We start from the raw sequence: 19,933 nt of genomic DNA on the forward strand, positions 1-19,933 counted from the left end.
TAGTTGTATCTTTATGTTTACATGTAGTTGCTTTGAAATAATCTAAAATTAATCTCTAATGTTCTTTTAGACCTATGTAATATATTGTTTAAGATTAAATTATTTAAGTTACTGGGGCCATAGGATATGCAACCAAGAGTGCAAAGAAAATTTAAGGATTAAATAATTCAGTTAACTGTTTCATTTTCTCGGGTACCTGAGGACCGAAAAGGAAAACATGTCATTCTATTTATTGTCAGTGGAATTCAGGGGTCTTTACAGACCTGTACATCTCTTTGGGGACAATTATCCAAAACTGAAATAAAGAATAGAATTAGTAAGCACCAGATAAATGGCTTGCATGGGGTCCTGAAAATGTTCTTCTATAAAGTGAAGTCTGCCTTAAACCCTTTGGGCTTCATAGAAGGACTAACAAATAGGCAGGGAGGTGGTTATCTGATTGATAAGGTCTGCTTGGTTTTCCAGAAGGATTTAAACAAGGCTTGTAAGCTTATAAGGAAATAAAACAGTCATGGGATAAGAGGAAGGATAAATTTCCCAGATAAATAATTAGTTAAAGATGGGAAATGGAGGCAGGAACAGCTCTTTTCAGTAGAGCAAGGTTAGCAGTGAACTTCAGCTGAGTTTCTGCTGGGAATTCTGATGTTTAGTGTATTCATACAGTATAACAAAAATTCTAACATGGTAAAAAAATTAGCCTTAAGGTGAGTTTAACAATGATAGTATAATTTGAAATAGCGAAGGTGAGAACTGACCCTGAAAGCTCCAGAGTGATCTTAAGAATTTGACTGCTTGGGCAGTAAACTGGCAGAAAATTTTCCCATCATTTAAATACAAAGCGATGCAAATGTTGATACAATGAACGATTGTCCTATCTTCATGCACAAGATGATGAGCTCTGAGCTACCCTTGAGGAGTGAGATGTTAGGAGTTACCAGTACTGGCTTCATTGAAAATACTGGCTCATCCCAAAACCCAATGCAGATATTATAAATTGTTAAGAAGGGAATAGAGATGAAACCAGAAGAATTCCACTGTATAAATTTATGATTAATCCTATGTGCAGTTTTGTACCTCATTTCAAAGAGGTTGGTTATCATGGAATTGCAGGTGGTTGAGGAAAAGGCATGATAGGCAGTATTATGCATAAAATGGCTTTTACATGAGAAACCACCTGAGTGGGTTAGGACTCTTAGCCGGGAACAGACAATTCACAGGGAAATACTCTAGAGAGCTAATTTGAACAAAGTTGTAAGTCACATGGGAGTCAGCAGACGTAGACTATTTGCTGGTTCTTCACTCAAAGCCAAGAGTTAGGTCTCAGCAAAGCTAGCAGGAGCCAGGCTCAGAACAGACAAAATAAGCTGGTTCCTTATGTAATGGGTAGCAGATGTGTGCAGCTACCTAAGAAGATGAATGCTGCAAATACAGAAATTCTACATAGTTTTGGGGAGACTGGAAAAAAAACATTGAAAGGCAGATTCACTGGGATTTACTAAATAGATAAAATAGCCTAGAGAAATTTCTGGAGCAGAAACCAGTTAGTCTGGGAAAATAACAGGATGAAGTATAGGAGACCTATGTGCTTGCCTGCCTTTTACTTGGTATCTGCATATGGTTCCTGTTTTTTTCAGAGCAGAGTAGGACTGGAAAGGATGAATGATAAACATAATTTTTTTTGTTATCACAAAGTATATATAAAGTTTTCTACAGCTGCACGCGCTGAACGCAAATAATGAGCTTACTGGCCTACCTTGACCATTGCTCTGAGACAGTATAGTTGTCTTTTTTTTGGCTCACTTAATAAAAACGGTACTCATGGAAGTTGGATTTGAGCAAGAGCTTTGAAGGGCCAAAGGATTGTATGAACATGTGGCTCTGAATATGACTTCAGATCATGAATACCCTTTAGCAGATCTTCAGAGCTTCACAAGAGATCTTTAGAACTGCAGAAGATCATTACAGTTCAGCAGCATCTACGTGTGTATTAGACTTGATAAAGCAAGACTGGCTTCAGACTTCTTATAGATAAAGCAAAAAATTATAAGAATATAGAATATTATAAGAAAAATAAGACATTATGGACAAGAAATCAAATAATGAAAACTTTTCCATTCTATTTTTCTAGTAACTGGATAGAAACACCACTTTCTTGTTAGTTAAATGTTTCCTGATTTGCAAAACTGTCTGGGATTTTACTAGGACCCCTGCTCTACAGATGTTTGCACAGATACTTTTAAATAGATGCTGCCTCATGGTTTATTTGCAAGATTGTGGACAAGACATGCTCAGATCAGTAAATCACCAAAATTAGATGAAGCAGAGCCCTACCCAGACTGAAAACATTAGCCAAACTTCTGTACAACAGTGATTTAAATTGAAACTACAGTATATTGATGGCAGGAAAAAATGGTCCAAACTTAAAATTTAATCTAAAAAAAATGTAATTATCTCATATTGTCAAATCAACATAAATAGAAGTTTCTTCATGAACTCTCAGATACTAGCCACTTCGCAATTTTATCAATAAGAGAGTACACGGTTTTATACTTATTAATGTTAACATGTCTAAACAAGTCAGACTGTTGAAGTGTTTTATTGTCTAAAAAATCTTCCTTTAATGTAATTGAAAATACAGTTGTTAAAATTTAAGGAAAAAATCCCAAGAGTGTAAGACACTGTTGTGCTGGAAGAGGTAGTACAAAACTGTGAAGTGCAGATGCACGTGTAACAGTGATGCCACACAATGAACCACATTCATATTTCTTTTCTACAGAAGGTGCGTAGTGTTTGAATGAACTAATCCTTCAATATTGGCAGCTATGTATAATAAACCATGTTAGAGGATTATTATTTATGGGAATGCTATGAATTTTTTATATCTACACTTGTAGCTCATTTTCATTTTAAAGACTGTAGACCATAACTCTGTACTTTTAATTTTGTATTCAGTATGGGGAGTTAATCCCAGAATGGGGCTTTTTTGATGCAAAATCAGGATGCTTGTGTAGTAACAACAGCTGTCCCCTCACCATGTGGTGTCTTCCATTGCTTTACTGTAGAGATGAATTTTGGCCCAGCATTTCAGTAATATTGGACACACATGGTTTTAGGTGACAAAGCAGTATGTTTATGCATTCATTTGACTCTCACAGTTACAGTTGGCTACAGATTAGAACAGGGAGAATACATTCACACCATGACCACCCTCGTAGCTGCTTGTAGTAGTTGGATCACAGTAGGCGCTGTTGCATCGAAAGACACAATTAACTGTTGCTGAGGAATTGCAAATTCACAAAAGCTCTTTTACAGCTTTGCAGTTCGGAGTGGATTTTCTAAAAGCTTTTTCAAAGATTTTTCAATTTCAGAAATGTTTTAAGATCTTCACATCCTAAAATTATCATCAGCTTGAAATAAGTTTAACAAGTTGGTATTTTAATATAGCTGGTGAATTCTTGTGCTGTGAATTAGCTATGTAATTAGCTACACATCCACAGGATGATTGTAATCTTGTCTGTTATTTAGGAACATAACCTTACGAGTTTTGTTATATTTACAAATTGTTGGTAAAGTTGTAAGCATGTAGGAAAATCAAATGTTACCAAAAAAGCCTGAAAATAAAACCAGAAAGCTTCCGATGTCTGCACATCACTGAAAAGATCATCTTGATTTCCGTGTGTAATTGCTTAGATATGCTTTGGTTATGGTAAGAAAGAATAGCTGTGAATTTACTTTTTGAAAAATAAGAGAAAGAAAGAAACAACACCTCCCCCTACCCCCAAAACCAACAAGAATGAATACCTACAAAAGTTTTAATAAAAATTAGATACAAAATTATAGTAAACTGCATATTAAGGCTATTCTTGAGGTGTGAAATCTGATTACTTTTTAAAGAAAAGACTGCTAAGATTTGATTTTTTTGGGTTATTTAAATTCCAGTGATGAAAATTATTCTAACTAGAATGTTAAATACCCCAAATCTTCCCTTCAGAAATTTCTTAGAAATATTTTAGTATAAAGTCTATGTATAGATATAACAAATATATGAAGTACATTTCATTTTTAATACAATAAAAGTAATAATGTGATTGTGCAATATGGAGACTTTCTATGTATCTATCATTTCTTCTGTAGGCCAGAGTATAATTGTATGATAATGCACATATTGTATGTGTGATATCTCTCACATACACACACATTATTTAAGTATCTTGCATTTGAATCATCATAGATAATTCGTTTTATACTTGTATTATAAACTATCCGAATATGAATGTCTGAGGCTTTCAGCATGGAATAAAGGACTACATGGATCCAAACTAGGACGACTGTTGAAATCCTTGCTACTATTGGCTATTATTTACTGTCTTTTAAGTGGCAGGTTGTATTTATGCCAATTTATCTGCTTCAGGGAACACTCTTGATAGCAGAACAAAGTGAATAAAAGTAGTTTGCTTTGCAAATGAATGCAAATGGTGGAGCCTTTCGGGAAGCCCTTTAACAGGAGCGATGCACTTTGATTATGAGTGAAGCTGCCATTTGGACATGGTGAAAAGAGCACGCTTGAACCATTGATTGGGGGAGACAGTAAAAAGTCAGGAAGGGCCCCGTTAAGCTTGCAGTGCGGCAGGCGGATGTCAGTGTGGTTAGAGCACAGTGGGAGAATGACAGGCAGGATTAGTGTCAGGGAGAAGCTTTGCTGTAGTTGTGGAGATGGTCCCTGGGGTCACTCACCTCTGACTGTTGTTCTGTCCTGATGGCTCTGTAATGCAAACCACTTGATACATGCCTGTTCATTATCGGAAATGGTGATTAGAAGAGGTATGTCATAAAGAATTTCTTAAAAATAAATAAAATGGCACACTACTGATGGTAACAAAGGTTCGGCTCTGCGGTCACTGGCAGAGGTGCTGCAAATATCAAAGATGGTTACTGTGTGTTGCCTGCTGAGGCAAGTGTGATTTGATGCCTTAAACTGTTCTAATTGTGGGTTCCTTGCTTTGTTCACTTTTATATGGCCGTTATGAAGACAGTTATTTATAACAGATTACGTTGTGTCTTCTGGTTATGGGGTGGTACAAGCATCCGGTTTGGTTTTGTGGTGTAACTGTGCTTCTGTGGGGAAGGGGTGTTGTTTAATTGTCTTAATGGAATATTAGAATCAACAGATTTCATTCCTGAATCATCCCAGAATGCTAAAAACGCAGGACAGAAAGCTAAACCAACTGCTCCATTTAGAGGATTTTAAAAACATAAAAATAAGGACATTTTCTTTGGTTTTGCTGGAAAAAAAATCTTACATGTACAGTAACTTAGTATCTAAAATTTTGCATCTTAAACTGTGGTTTAATCATAGAATTGTTTAGGTTGGAAAAGACCCTAAGGTCATTGAGTCCAACCATTAACCTAGCGCTGCCAAGGCCACCACTAACCCATACCCCTAAGCACTGCATCTACATGTCTTTTAAATATCTCCAGAATGGTGACTTCATCACTGCCCTGGGCAGCCTTTTCCAACAACAGTTGTCAGTCAGCACCCCAGGCCCTTTTCATCTGGGCAACTTTCCAGCCACTATTCCTCAAGCCTATAGCACTGCATCGGTTTGTTGTGACCCAAGAGCAGGACCCATAACTAAACCTTGTGGAACCTCATACACTGGCCTCGGCCCATTGATCAGCCTGTCCAGGTCCCTCTGCAGAGCCTTCCTGCCCTCCAGCAGATCAACAGTCCCACCCAACCTGGTGTTGCTGCAAACTTACTGAGGGTGCACTTGATCCCCTCATCCATATCACTGATAAAGATATTAACCAGAACTGGCCCCATAACTGAGCCCTGGGGAACACCACTTGTGACCAGTCACAACTAGATGTGGTGCCATTCACTACCACTCTTTGGGCTCCCATCCCCTGAGCAGGTCACCTTGTCATAGAAGATCAGGTTGGTCAAGCAGGACCTCTCTTTCATAAGCCCATGCTGACTGGACCCAGTTGCCTGGTTGTCCTGTACATGCCAGGAGATGGCAGTCAGGATGTTCTGCTCCATAACCTTCCCCAGCACCAAGGTCAGGCTGAGAGGCCTGTGGTTCCCTGGGTCCTCTTTCTTGCCCATCTTGTAGATAGGGGTCACATTTGCTAACCTCCAGTCAACTGTGACCTCCCCAGTTACCCAGCACTGCTGTGAAACAATGGAAACTGGCTCTGTGAGCACTTCTGCCAGCTCACTTGATACCCTTGGGTGGGTGGATCCTATCCAACCCCAAAGACTTGTGTGTATCTAAGAGGTGTAGCAGGTTGCTGACCATTCCCCTTGGATTATGGCAGCCTCATTCTGCTCTTTGTCACTGTCTTCCTTCTCAGGGGTCTGGGTACCTGAAGGACAGCTGGTCTTACTGTTAAAGACTGAGGCAAAGAAGGCATTAAGTGTCTTATCCTCTTTCTCATCCTTTGTCACATCCCACCATCCAATAAAGGATGGAGATTCTCCTTAGCCCTCCTTTTGTTGCTAATATATTAAATGAAATATTTTTTTATTGTCTTTTATGGCAGTAGCCAGATTAATTTATAGTTGGGCTTTAGCCCTTCTAATTTTCTCCTTGCAAAACCCCATAATCTTTAATAAAAGTGTTATTGCTTTTTATTTTTGCTGCATTTTATATTATGTACACTGTATAAATGTTGATAGAAATTAAATGTGTTAGTCCATGTAATATACAAAAGGCATTTTTTGAATATTAAGGATTTTTAATATCTTACTGTTAGTCTGTTGGTTTTATGCGTTTTTGGCAACAGCACAAGGAGTCTGTACCCAGATACTTGAAGCTATCGATTACTTTTATTACATGATCTGATGAATTCATTTGAAGATTATTTTTTCACTATATTACCTCACACAAATATGTCCAATATCCCAGTGTAATGAATATTTTACAAATGTTTTACAGGCACCTGAATGGACAGAGGAGGACCTCAGCCAGCTGACAAGAAGTATGGTTAAGTTCCCAGGGGGGACTCCAGGTCGATGGGAAAAGATTGCTCACGAGTTGGGTCGATCAGTGGCAGATGTGAGTTCACTCAGATTTGCATTGTATAGAGAGAGTGACAAACCAGAACAAGACGGGCAGTGTAGAAGGCAGACGTATATGGGGACCGACATTGTCTTTTGAGGGAGGCTGCAGTCCTTTTAGGACCTGGAAGTGAACCATTAACTGACTATGCAAGAAGCAGATGTGAGCCAGTCTCTCCCTCCACAATTAACAGCTGTAACTGATCAGCTGGATTGGGGGATTCTAGTGCTTACAGACTTGAGCTACTGTAACCCAATAACAGAAAAACAATGCGCTTCAGGTTTTGTAGCAACTTCCTTTCACTGAGCGAATGTTTGTGTGACTTGGTTAAAGATTACATTTCTGTTTCAAGCCAGTCCTTAAAAAATGTAGATGAGCTAATGGTGTTTAGACAGGTGGTTTCCATTAATTAAACTGAAATATTTTTACAAACTTTAAAACAAGTTATACATATGATACTATTTCAGGCTCTTTTCCTGGATTATAGCATGGTTAATAATGTTGTGTAAAATGATTAATAGCCTTGTTAATTCATATTTTATAGTATTGTACCAGATATCAAAGAAAGCTTGTACTTAAGGATTTTAAGTGTTATGATCTTAAAACCCTTAGGGGCTAGGCTGTAAAAGACTTTTCCTTTTCAAGCAATAGATCACTAGAACATGATGTAGTGTCTGCTGAGGACCATTTGAAAGCCCTTTCAGCTGACCTATTTTATAGGCTCTGTAGGGGTTAATGAGAATAATGTTTAAATCTGTTGATGTACATTTTGAGATTAGATGTTCTTTATTTATTATATTTCAGGAATTATCTCAAATAATGGGAAACAAAGCCTCTGGCTAGAGTGAAATGTAGCCCATTATAGATGCCTGGGCAATTTACGTATGTCTTAAATGGTTTATTTACCCCTATTGGTATCATCACAAAAATACACTTTTAGAGGTTATTTTTAAAGATTTAATGCATCTATACAGTTTGGATACATACCAAAAACCAAGCCATTTGCATTCTTATCGTTTTAGAACAATATACATTATTTGCAAGTATGTGGGTGTAAGCAAAAACTTACTAACCTGTTATGCAAATGAAATTCTGCCTTTTTTTTTTGTTTATCCTGTTTAGTGTTATTTATTTTACTCCTTGCAGTATTCAAACTATTGCAGTGCTTTATTAAAAAGGTGCTACATTTTGCTAAGCAGATCTTAACAGCAAAAATATTTCACATGGCTTGATAGTATGCTTTGTACATGGGAAAGACGTGAGATTGCTTTGGAGAAACTGATTAATTTGCTTGATACTGACAACACAGACATGTGGAATGGTTCCACACATACTGATCACAAAACTATAACTGTCTTAAGTTGTCTTTTGCACTCATTTTCTGCTTTATTCTTTGATGCAGGTGTAAAAACATTCTTTATTAAGAAACCTTTGCATAATGTATTTGGCCACCATACTTGCACACATCCAGTACTGGAAAGAAGGAGAGAAGTCTTGAGCAACATGTTTTGGGTTTTTTTCAGTGAATTGGAAACAGAAATGAAAGGGATATGTTCTAAGAGCTGTCATTTCCTGTATGAAAAAAAAAAAAAGGAGTTTCCAGGTTTTTTTCTGTGGAGAAAGGTCTGAGTGTAATGCTTTTTGTTTCCATTGACCTCCCACTATGTGATTAATGTGAGTGTTCTCCACACAAGTTTTTATTTCTCTAAAAATTTCTGACTGCTGATAGTGCTAGGTCAGCTTTCCTGACATAGACTAGTTATTAGAGTTCTGCTACTTTTGCAATGGTTAGGTTGTAAGAGGAAACACAAACAAAAGCATCCTGGCACTTTGGATCTCAGAGATGTGGGAACTGGGAACTGCCTCAGATATATCCATTCAGCTGTTGAACAAGATGGACAGCTTATCCTTTATATTGTTGAGGATGATATAGAATAGTCATGGGTTCTTACTTTGCTTGGGCATCACCATAGTTGAATAAGAAACATTACACTGAAGCTGCAGAAAAATCTGGTTTTGTTAAAACTTTGTGCACAGAAAGATTGGTGCTTGCATGTGCAGGGATCATTTCCTCGCCAAGCAACTGTTACCTGGTTCACTGGCAGAGGTGCAGGGAGATAAGTTGTGGTATACGAGGTGCTGATTTGAAATAACTTGTGTAGCATAGTTTGGGAGTCCCTTCCATACAGCTAATGCAACTTTAGTCAAGCCAGAGAGAGTTTGACGGGTGTATTATCTGGCAAATGCACTAGAGCTTAAAAAAAGAAAAACACTAAAGGGCAAATTTGAATTTGTTTTTCCGACATTTTCTGTGACACAGGAAACACTTTTTAAAAACTCAAGACCACCTTCTGCTTGTTTCTTTTCCTGTAAAGTACTGAGCAGTAAGGCTTGGTTTTCCTGTCACAGTTGAGAGAACCGTAGTAGGAAGGATTGGCAAGGTACAGTGTGCTTGTTTCCATGTCATTTTAAGCATTAAAACTCTTTTTGATAGTAGATTAGCTAAATAGGTATTAATAAAAACATTCAAAGTAATCCAGTCCAAAATGATCTTCCCATTATTGCTTCTGTCTCAAAGCTTTCTTCCTCACCAAAGATAGGTTAGAAAAGTATTTTGTTACTTTTTAGAGAATAAGCTGAAACCATTCATATAGACCAGAAAAGCATCAGTGAAATTCACTCTTTGTAACCTCCCCAGAGAAATTCCATTTTAAATTGCCTTAAACTCCTTTTTTGGAAAAAGTAAACTCCTACATCAAACTGTATTTGTTTCCAGTGGCAGGTTTTTTAAGCAGCGTGAAGTGACTTGAGGAGTGTTGTTGGCTTTTGTTAACTTTCGACTTCATGGTGTTGGTTTAACTTAGTTTTGTGGATTTATTTCTTTTGGAGGGTTTTTTAATATATTTCTGCATTTTTCTCCTGCCATCAAGTTAATGAGGTTTGGAACAGTGTGAAGCAAAGGGATTCATTAGAATGCTTGTAGCTTTAATACCGCTTTTTCACATATAAAGCAAGCCCAAGTTTACGTGTCAGACTCATTGAGATATTTGTTCAGGTTGGAACAAATCCTTGATTTGCTAGAACATGGCTTTGATACCCCAGAATCTGGTGAGCACATGTAAACCTTACATAGCTAAGAGGAACTATTAGCACTTAGCTAAGAAAAAGCTATTGGAAGATGATTTGAATTCAGAAATGTCAGGACAAATTGGAAAAATAAGATGCAAAAAATAGGATGTAGTTAAACAGACAATACATGCAAGGACACCCAGCAAGATGGCAATGAGGTTCACAAATGAAAGATGTCAAACAACTGCTTAGAGGTAGCTGTTAAAAAGCAGGAGGAATGTGGGGATTAGCAGTGATAATGAGTTAGATAGAGGTCAACAAATAGCTAATTGTGAAAAAGGCAAGCATCTTACTGAGAATATGCAAGTGGGAGGATGGTAAACCTGCATCTAAATCCTTAGTTTGCCTCTAGCTTTCAGTATTGCACTTTTTAAAAGAGTGGTTCAATACAGAGAGGTGGTTCAATACAGAGAGTCCAGGTGAGAATAAAAGAAAATAAAAGGTCTCTAAAGTGCTACCTACTGGGAAAGACTATGAAGGAATTCATGTTGTTGAACTGAAAGAAACTGTGTAGTAAGTATGTAAACAGTCATCTACATGGAAAGAAAAACGTAAAGAGAAAGGGGCTTGTGCACTGTAATTCTTTTATAGGGTAAGAAATAATTACCTCAGATTTTATCACAGGCTGCAGAGTTAGACATTGAGGGGCAAAGAATTACAATGGAGACGGTGTATCAGTGGAATAAGCTGCTGTGGAGTCTCCATATTTGCAGGTCTTTAGAACAGGTTACACAAACATCTGCAAGAAACAACATCAATGTAGTGATTCTGCCTGAGGTTAGGTCCTTCTCCTCATATGGTCTATGATTAGACTAGCAAATGCAAGCTATCTAGGAGGAAAGGGGAAGGAAACAAAACCTTCCCTGCAATTGGAAGCATGTGTGAACTCATTCTAAAAAATGTAAAATTAAAGCCAGACAGTCACTGCAGTTGGTTAGTATACCTTAGCTTGACTGTTCTGAAATTGAGTCATTCCTAACAAAGTGTTCATTCAGATTTTGTTTTCTACTACTACTCAAATTGGGATTTTGTATACATTTAAGTTTGTTAATTGTTATTTCCCAAAATACTGCAGAAATAAAGGTTACTATGAGGCCAATTATGTGGGTATGGCTGCCAGATTCCCAGTCCAGACAGGTACATCCATACAGCGTGCTGCAGGCCACTGGGAAACTGCCAGCCAAAATCCAACAATGAACTGCTATGTCCATGCTGTAGTGCCCCTGAGCTCATTCAGCTCTACTGTTTCTATTTATGCTACCTCATGTGATACCAGCATAAATATCTTTGCAACATACTCCTGTGCTTTTCAGCTTGGAGCTAGGTTAAGCTTGCAACTATGGTGCAGGCATACTGTGAGAAGGCTTATTACTTTTAATTTTTGTCATGTTAAATATAGGATATGTTTATCTTGTCTCTCTCTAGGAAGACATCTTTTAACAGCCAATGAATAATCAACCCAAAATAGATGAGGTTAAGTTGTGCTCATTTTATCAGTATGTTTAATTATTTAAATTGCTAATTGTCATTTTAATATGTGCATATGGGGAATTTAGCAATCTCTTCCCATAAAGATGATTTTCAACCGGCTTTACTCTAATGAAATCTTATTGCTTTCACAACTGAAAGCTTCTACAGCTTTTAAAGTAATTTTTATTGCAGTTGGCTGGTGTTATAAATTAGATTTTCAAGTATTTTGATTATGAAAGGGAAATGGAGTTCAGTTAACTCTAATCAGGATTCCTGTCTGCTGACCTGGTTACCTGTACCACTGCTCTCTGTCATCCTCTAAACATCTGTTCTTTGACCCATTTTCCGTGCTGAATTTGTTGCTCCAGGGTTAGTTCTCATTCCTCTCCTCCAATACTTAAGGAAATAATTGACCTATTAAAACAAAATTTAAAAGTTATGTTTGAATTTCCTAAGCAGTGTGGACACCCTATAACATAATATAAATAGTGAAGGGAGTTTCAAGTCTACTATTCTGCAAAAATTACATTGCTTGATTTGACAAATGCTAAGCCTTATGAAGATTTCTAATGATGATTGTCAGCTTTTGCTGAATTCAGAAATTGAGAAGAAGCACTTAGATGTGAAATTCAAGAAGTGTATTGTACTGGACAGTACCTACCTTTATAGATAAAAAGTTAAGAAAATATTTGCTGAAAGGCATAAATGAACTTCAGGAACTACAAAGGACGTTCAAATTGTAAAAATAACAGAGGAAGTAAAAGCTGTCTGGCATGCCAAACAGACTTTAATGTGATTATTAGGTACAGGTTCTTTAAATTAAAAGCAAAGAGATCTCAGGTTTCATACTTGTGGAGTCATATCATTCACTTGTCTTACAGGATTTAAACTGATTCTGTTTGCCCTTGCAGTCACTAATCTCATGCATTTGTGTTGCAAAAACAGACTGATTGGGATTTGCTGCCTGTATAGAAAAACACTAAGGTAGACAGCAAAACGGTAGACAGGTGGCTGTATTTGAGCAGACTTTCTAAATTGTCATGAAACCTGAAAGCAAAAGGTTTTCTGGGTGCTTATTTTGTGGTATCTCTTGTATGCCCAAGCAACAGTTTCAGCCCTTAGGTCTCACTGTACTTCATATGCCTATTTTTGACAAATGCAAGTTTGTTACCTTGCTGGTAAGAATGCATCTATATGAGAAATGATCCATATTTAAAAGTTCATGAATTTATGAGCTTTTTGCTTCTGGAGATTAAGTGTTTTCCTAAGTCTGTTCTACATTTCATTTTATATACTATGTCTGTGTTAACTCGGTTACTGTACAATCCAGTTGTGGATATTCTGAAATATTTACCCTTAGCAACTTGCATATATTTATGTAATCAATAGTTCTTCCAGTTGCTTATTGAAGTATAAAGACCTAACCTCTGGATCAAGGTCCAGAAGAGGTTATGAATATCTAAAATGGGATTTAGATCGCATGCAGGTCATGTAGATCCCTCATTCTGAGAGTGAGATCTTCAAAACACCTGTCTAATCCCACACACTAAAATGTCTCTGTTGATACTTGGAGAGGAGGAAAAGGTGGTTGCTGTATACAGTTCCTTCATTGTACAAAGTCTTCTTCGGCGCAGTCCTGCAGTTGCCCCTATGGGCAGACCCAAATGCAAAATGGATTCATTTTAAGCGAGAAGAGCATTCTTCTCACTTAAAGGAGAAAGTTTTTTACAGAAGGCAGCACGCACCAAATTGATGATGCAACTTTTTAGAGTCGCTGGAATTAATGTAGATGTCCCACATGAATCCTCGTGAGCTGGGTTTGAATTCTACTGCAGAATTCAAATCATCTGACTCTCAGGAAGGGCAATGCATTTTGTATTAATGGTCATGAAATCAGACGTCCAAGAAGTTGTTGCATTTGAGCCAAGCTCTTCTCTTAGGTGAGGATCCATAGTAGTGACTTCTCAAACATGGGTTTCAACAGACAAAGAAAAAGCACATGTTATGAAGTCTCCCAACATCCTGACAATCCCAGCTACTGAGTTCTTCTTTCTGTGTCCTGAAAGAAGGAGCAATTCTGCTGCTGCTTTAAATTAGCTGTTTGGGTATTTGGGCACTTAAACTGGAGATCTGCCCGTGTTCCTCATGTGGAGATTTAGACCAAGTTTGCCTTTTTTGCAGCCCACCCCGTAAACTGCCTCATAATTAAGCTCACGGGTTTTGGGGGATTTCTGAGGATGTCGCTACCCCTTCTCCATCTGCTGTGGCACAGTTCAGAGTCACACAGAGCTTCAAAATCCATAACCGTAAGAAAACTGTACTGTTGGAGTCTGCTATTAGTTGGTCTAAGCAAATTCAGTTAAATTCCTAATGTTTCTTAGCTCTTTTGAGAATAAAAGCATATTGTCCTTAAAATACTCACTTGCTGTGTTAGCACTAAATTCGACATGTAATTTAAACAGTGGATAAAGACTAGTTGTGCTACATACTTTGGGGAAAGTTGATAACAATCTACTAAGCAAACTGTTACAAGCAGTGCCAAAACAAAGCTGTATCTTCTGGTTTGAAACATCTCCTTTCAAGAGGTCTAGTAAGTTGAGGTCTAAGCAAATTAGGATACTTGTGAAAATGGAGAATTACTTGGCTTGATGCTTCAGTATTTGAAGTTTCACCGATCTGTTAGTACTGGAAGGCAATTTTAGCAACCCTTTTAGTGTCTGGAAGGGAGGGCAATTTATAAAGCAGCAAATTTTGAGTCTGTCACATGAAAATAAAGGGCCATTATTGTTGTCTGACTTGGATTAAGCAGTTCTTGATATGACTGTGGTTGCTGTGAAAAGTTACTTAGATCTATACTGGAAGAACAACTCAGTGCTGCAGGTAGTGTTTTGGTTTGGAGAGCTTCAAATCTGGCAATTTATTCCTTGCTGTTCTGGAAGGTTTGGTTTGCAAAAACCTACTGCTTTGCCACAGCTAGGAAGGCATGAAAATCCTGCTGTGTTTGGCTTTCAATTTATGAGAAAGACAGGATTATAACTCAAGTTAGCCTCAGAGATTCAAGAAATTCTTTACTGTTCGTAGTAGCCTCAACTACTCACAGGCTGTCTCCACGTCATTTTTTCCACAGTCCCACAGATCTTGGTATTTTTGCACAACATAACTGGACAGAGAGCATGCAGGAAGATAACAAGAGGGTGAGAAGAACACTGCGGCTGGGACTGGCAAATTTCTGGTAGTTGATGCTGAGAAACTGTGGCAGCTTTAGTAAATACTTAGAGAGCTGCTCAGGAAGACGCTAGGAATAGTAAACCATTCTATCAGGAACTTCAGTTTTCAGTAGCACAGTAACATGTCATCCTTCCTTGCAAGAAGGAATTGCAAAAGTACAAACTTCTTGGGTTCTGACAACATTCTGAGAAAATAATGTGGGGTTTGTAGAAGACAAACAACCCCTGTCACTTGGCTTCCCAAACATGACATCCTTCCTTCTGTAGTTATCTAGTGCAACCCTAACCAAAGTAGTATCCTATCCGGAGAAGGAAGGTAGATTGTTGCCCACAGAAAATTGCCAAGAGACAGGCAGAGGCTTCAAACCCCTGTTGATGTGTGCCCTGTGAAGCTGGGCTGGTCAGGGTGTTGGAGGGGTCAGCTGAAGTGATGGGCTGGTGGCTGATGCTGTGCAAATGATGAATTGCTCTTCGTCTTCTGCAAAAGGGCTGTTTCTCTAGCATCAGTAGGATCACTGTACCTCTCTTTACAGGGTTTTCCCTCTAGGTCTGTCACAGTTCTGTGCTTTTTTTATGCCTGCCTTCCCTGCAGGATGAAAAGGTGCTTCTCATGCATGTGATAGCAAAATTTCCTTTTGCCTGTGCTACCGGGTCTTTTAAGATGACTCTGGATAATACTTCTTTTGATCCTGTGCACCTCTGAAGCATTGATTGTCCCATCTGAAAGAGTTGGCAGGTGTGCAGGGTAATGAGACTTAATATCTGGATGGTCAGGATGAGGAATGTTTTTACTGCTAGGTGTCTTGTTGAGTAGCAGCTAGTCTAGTAATCTGGACTAATTGTCAGCAGTCCAGGAGGAAACCAGCTCTGTCTGGCTTTCATCACATAAATCATCCTTCTAATCCCACTTGCTTTCAGTAAGATCTTTTTGTGGCTGAAGAGCTATTGAAACTGAATTCAGAAGGGAGTCCTCAGAAGCAAACTGTTCCTGCAGCTTCTTTCTGTAGGTCCATAGTAAGATGGTTTGATTTCCACTTCAGCAATTTGACTGCTTGCATCCAACCTTTTTCTTTTTTTTGGTCATCTTTGTATGTCTAAGAAAATCTCTTCCCCTGTGCATGTGATTGTCTGACTTATTTGTGACTTCTGTTTTCCCTGATGGACTACAGGGGTATTTGAGCATAGAAACAGCAACATTTGAAGTTGATTCATTTAGAATATAATGCAGTGTGTCTGTTCAGCACTACAGATACTTGCAGGAATATGAGATCTGCCCTCTTCTGCTCTTCTGTTTTAAATCAATTTCACAGCCTTGATCCGTATTATTTAAGGTGTCCCCAGACCCAGGATTTCTTAAGGGCTGGCTAATGCTCTGGTGAAAGCTGTTGTCAATAACAGCAGGCTTTTAGCACAATTTTTCACAGTCATAGAATCATAGACTGGTTAGGGTTGGAAAGGACCTTAAGATCATCTAGTTCCAAACCCCCTGCCATGGGCAGGGACACCTCACACTAAACCATCTCACCCAAGGCTCCGTCCAGCCTGGCTTTGAACACTGCCAGGGACGGAGCATTCACAGCTTCCCTGGGCAACCCATTCCAGTGCCTCACCACGCTTACAGTAAAGAACTTCTTTATATCTAACCTGAACTTCAGCCGTCTCCAAATCCAGGGTAGCCAGTTTTCCCAATAGCCCATATTATCCCTAGTCTGTGTTTTGTTTGCTACATACCTATAGAAGCCTTTCCTGTTATGTTTGATATCCCTGATCAGACTCATTTCTAACTGGACCTTAGCTTTCCTGAACTGACCCTTAGCTTCCCAGACAATGTCCCTGTATTCTTCCCAGGCCGCCTGTCCTCACTTCCACCTTCTGTAAGCTTCCTTTTTCTATCTGAGTTTTCTCAGCATGATAATACTCATTATTTAATATACATGAAAACTGTGGTTTTTAAAGCTTTATGCAAGAACAACCAGTAGTAATAACCAGATGAGTAATTCTACAACTGCTTCATGCTTTGAATAACGGTATTGCCAAGTGCATTATCTGTTACCTAATGAAAAAGTGGTAATACAAGCAAGATAGGATAAGAAATTGAGTAGAGAAAGCAATGGAGGAGCTTCTGTTGTATAGCTTAGTGATTTATTTTTTTTAAATCACTGTTAAGAACTAGCTGGTGGCTAACACTACTCACCACTGGAGAGGAAACTTAAACTGATACTAAGGATGTCAGAAAGTATGGAGGAACCGGCAACAGAAGAGTCTGCAAATCTGAGTGGCAAGAGAAATGATTAATCTCAAACAGATCAAATTGAAATAAAATTTCCTATGTTCCATAGGTTGGATTCCTAATAATCCTTTGTAGTTCAATACTGGCATGTTATGATTCTTGCCCTGTGTCAGCATCTTTAACAGCAATGACAGCTGAAGCTGATGGACAAATAAATCTGAAGTCTAAATAAGTGATAACCTGTACTTGAATTGCAAAGAGCTGGAGTAAACATGAACCATACAGAGCACGTGGAAAAGGACTTGCAAAATCATCTGTATGGAGAGGAAATCTGACAAAAGAGAAAAGGAGAGACAATAATAGACAAATAATCTTCTCATGTAACCTGTGAATGATGATAGTAAAGCTGTAAGAAGCTTGATGAGTTGTCAAAGTTAATGTAAACTGAAGGTGTTTTCAGTTTTTGAAATTGAAGGTTTTCAATATCTAAACCATACAGTTTTTATTTGCAGCTTACCAGGTGAATGTTCAAATTGAAAGTCCATCAAAACACAGACAGGTATCCTAATGCCTTCAAAAGAGACAGTCTTGGAAATACTAGATGTGACACATGGAGTAACTTCCTACAAATGCTACATCTGGGTTCACCAAGTTATTAAGGGCTGAAGCTATCCAAAATAAGATAACCTGTGGCAAGACTGTTACTTCTGAAGCTTTTGCATGCATGGGGAAATGGAAGTGCCATTAGGATCTAGGAATAAACAAAAATCCTTCACTGTTCTAGTGCAGAGGGCTGGTTTAGATTCTAATTCAGTTAGATGTAATATGCAGCAAAATATATATCTATCATGGGCTACCTACTGTAGCCTAATTTGGGAACATCTGTCTCGTAAAGGAAACTTGAATCCAGCATATAGATTCACACTGCTTCCAACACAGCCTTTATGTTGTGTGTCCAGTCTCAGTTTGAAAGATAAAATTGTAATTGCCAACCTTCAAAAACGTCAGAGGTTCAACACAGAGAAAACCAAACATTGCCATTGAGGTAGCAGCTCGGTCAGCTTGCCTGTCTTTGCCTTTGTTTGCAATTTATTCTGCTCTGTTGTGTTCAGGGAACAAAAACAAGTTCCTGACTTCTTGGACGTACGAGTAGGCTGTAGATCTTGGAAAGAACTTCTTAAAAATAGCACAATAGTTTAGAAACTGTGTTCTGGAATACGTGAACATAGGTAATGCCTTCTCATACTCACAATGAGACCACTGCATCATTGCAGTAAGCATTAAAGGATCAGCTATGTGTTTGCATGAAAAGATCTTCTCTTTTCAAAATGTTCTGTCATAATCCAGTTTATATAACTTAATTTCTATTTAAGAGATGCATAGCAGGGAACCACTAAGGATCCATTCTGCGCAGCAGCCAAGAACGGGTTCCCTTCCACCAAGCCTTGTAAAGCAGTGGCCCTACAGAGACACTCTGCTGAAAATGAAAATGGAACACAAACTTTTTAATTTGGATTATTTTAGACTATAAACTCTTCAGGGAAGGCAGTTACTATTAGCAGATCCCATCCTGTTGTTTCAAAATCAGGATTATGTAGATCACAGACTGTTGGTGACACATGAAATGATCTGTTCATATTAGTATTCTGAGATTTCTCTTTAACAATTGAAAGTTTATCGTACTGCAGCAGTAGAAATTGGAGGTTCCTATGCCAGATGTTTACCCCTGGATGAAGATTTTGGTTAATTAGAGTTGGATTTCTTTTGTTCACAGAGTTTGCATTTAAACTTAATCATCCCAGAAAATGAGGCTTAATTTGTAAGGAAAATAGACCACTTTGCCTTGCTAAATCTTGCCATCATTTCGTTAAGGAGATCCAGCACTTGCCTGTTTTGAGAGCAAAGTACTGCAATTTCACGGGCAGAAAGGTGGGTAGGAGGAACCAGACAGACTTGAAGCAGATGGTACCATAGTATTTTAACTATTGAAGTACTCACTCACGAATCTTGTCATAGGACAAAACCCCTGAATCTTTGTATTTTCTCCTTCCAGCAAATAGCTGTACAACCCTCTGCCCTATGTAGAGGGTCATTGTCAAACACGAGTTAGCTAAACCAGGAGATGTCTGTGCTGTGGCTGTGAAGGCCTGACTGATCCATATGGTGGGTAAATATGATTCCACATGGAGGAGTTTCTGACTTTGTAGATGTTGTATTTCTTTGATTTTCCTCTGGGCAGCAGACTGCCTTAAACTAAGCAGATGTTAACATCTGAAGTCCCAGGTTCACCTAACAGGAAACAAAGGTTACCTGTCCCAGGTAGTGTTTTTTCTGATTGAGTGTTGCCTGCAAGTTTTACTTGATATGGGTGACTCAGACCGCTTGATTTCAACTTCTAGCTTTTTCACAAAGACCTCATATTGAAAAAACTGGAATCAGCTCTTCATCAAACATTTTCAGGAATTAAAAAGCATCCTTCTTTGAGTTCTAATTTTAAGATGCTATTATGTGATACTTGAATTTTGGACTCTAGATCATTTGATGTAACACAGATGCTAAGTGATTAAAAGGATCTTAATTTTAAATGCAGCCTGATTTCTTTGTTATCTGCACTGAGTTCTAGAAACCTGGAACAGGGAAGCTCCCCATTCTGAGTGGGGAGAAAACCTTTTTTCCTACTTAAAATGAAAATGCTAAATCTGGTGTTACTTTTCTCCCAGGACACAGATTTTGGTGTACATGGAGGGGTTGAAGCATCGCTTTTCATCCTTTGGGCTGTCAGTAATAAACTTTTCTCACTGAAATATCAGGAC

General features: G+C 38.3%; 1 protein-coding gene across 1 annotated transcript in view; it reads left to right on the forward strand.

Annotated features, from left to right (window-relative positions):
- The window catches only part of DNAJC1 (DnaJ heat shock protein family (Hsp40) member C1), a 110,278-nt gene that overhangs the window by 87,403 nt on the left and 2,942 nt on the right, over window positions 1-19,933 (forward strand). The window contains exon 9 of the mRNA XM_061351964.1: window positions 6,942-7,061. Coding sequence (XP_061207948.1) covers window positions 6,942-7,061 — 120 coding nt within the window. The remainder of the gene's footprint in view (window positions 1-6,941; window positions 7,062-19,933) is intronic.

The sequence above is a fragment of the Neopsephotus bourkii genome, unplaced genomic scaffold, assembly GCF_033783945.1.
Source record: "Neopsephotus bourkii isolate Nb327-2 ecotype Australia unplaced genomic scaffold, CSIRO-AGI_Nbou_v1 NB_53, whole genome shotgun sequence".
Classification (NCBI taxonomy): domain Eukaryota; kingdom Metazoa; phylum Chordata; class Aves; order Psittaciformes; family Psittacidae; genus Neopsephotus; species Neopsephotus bourkii.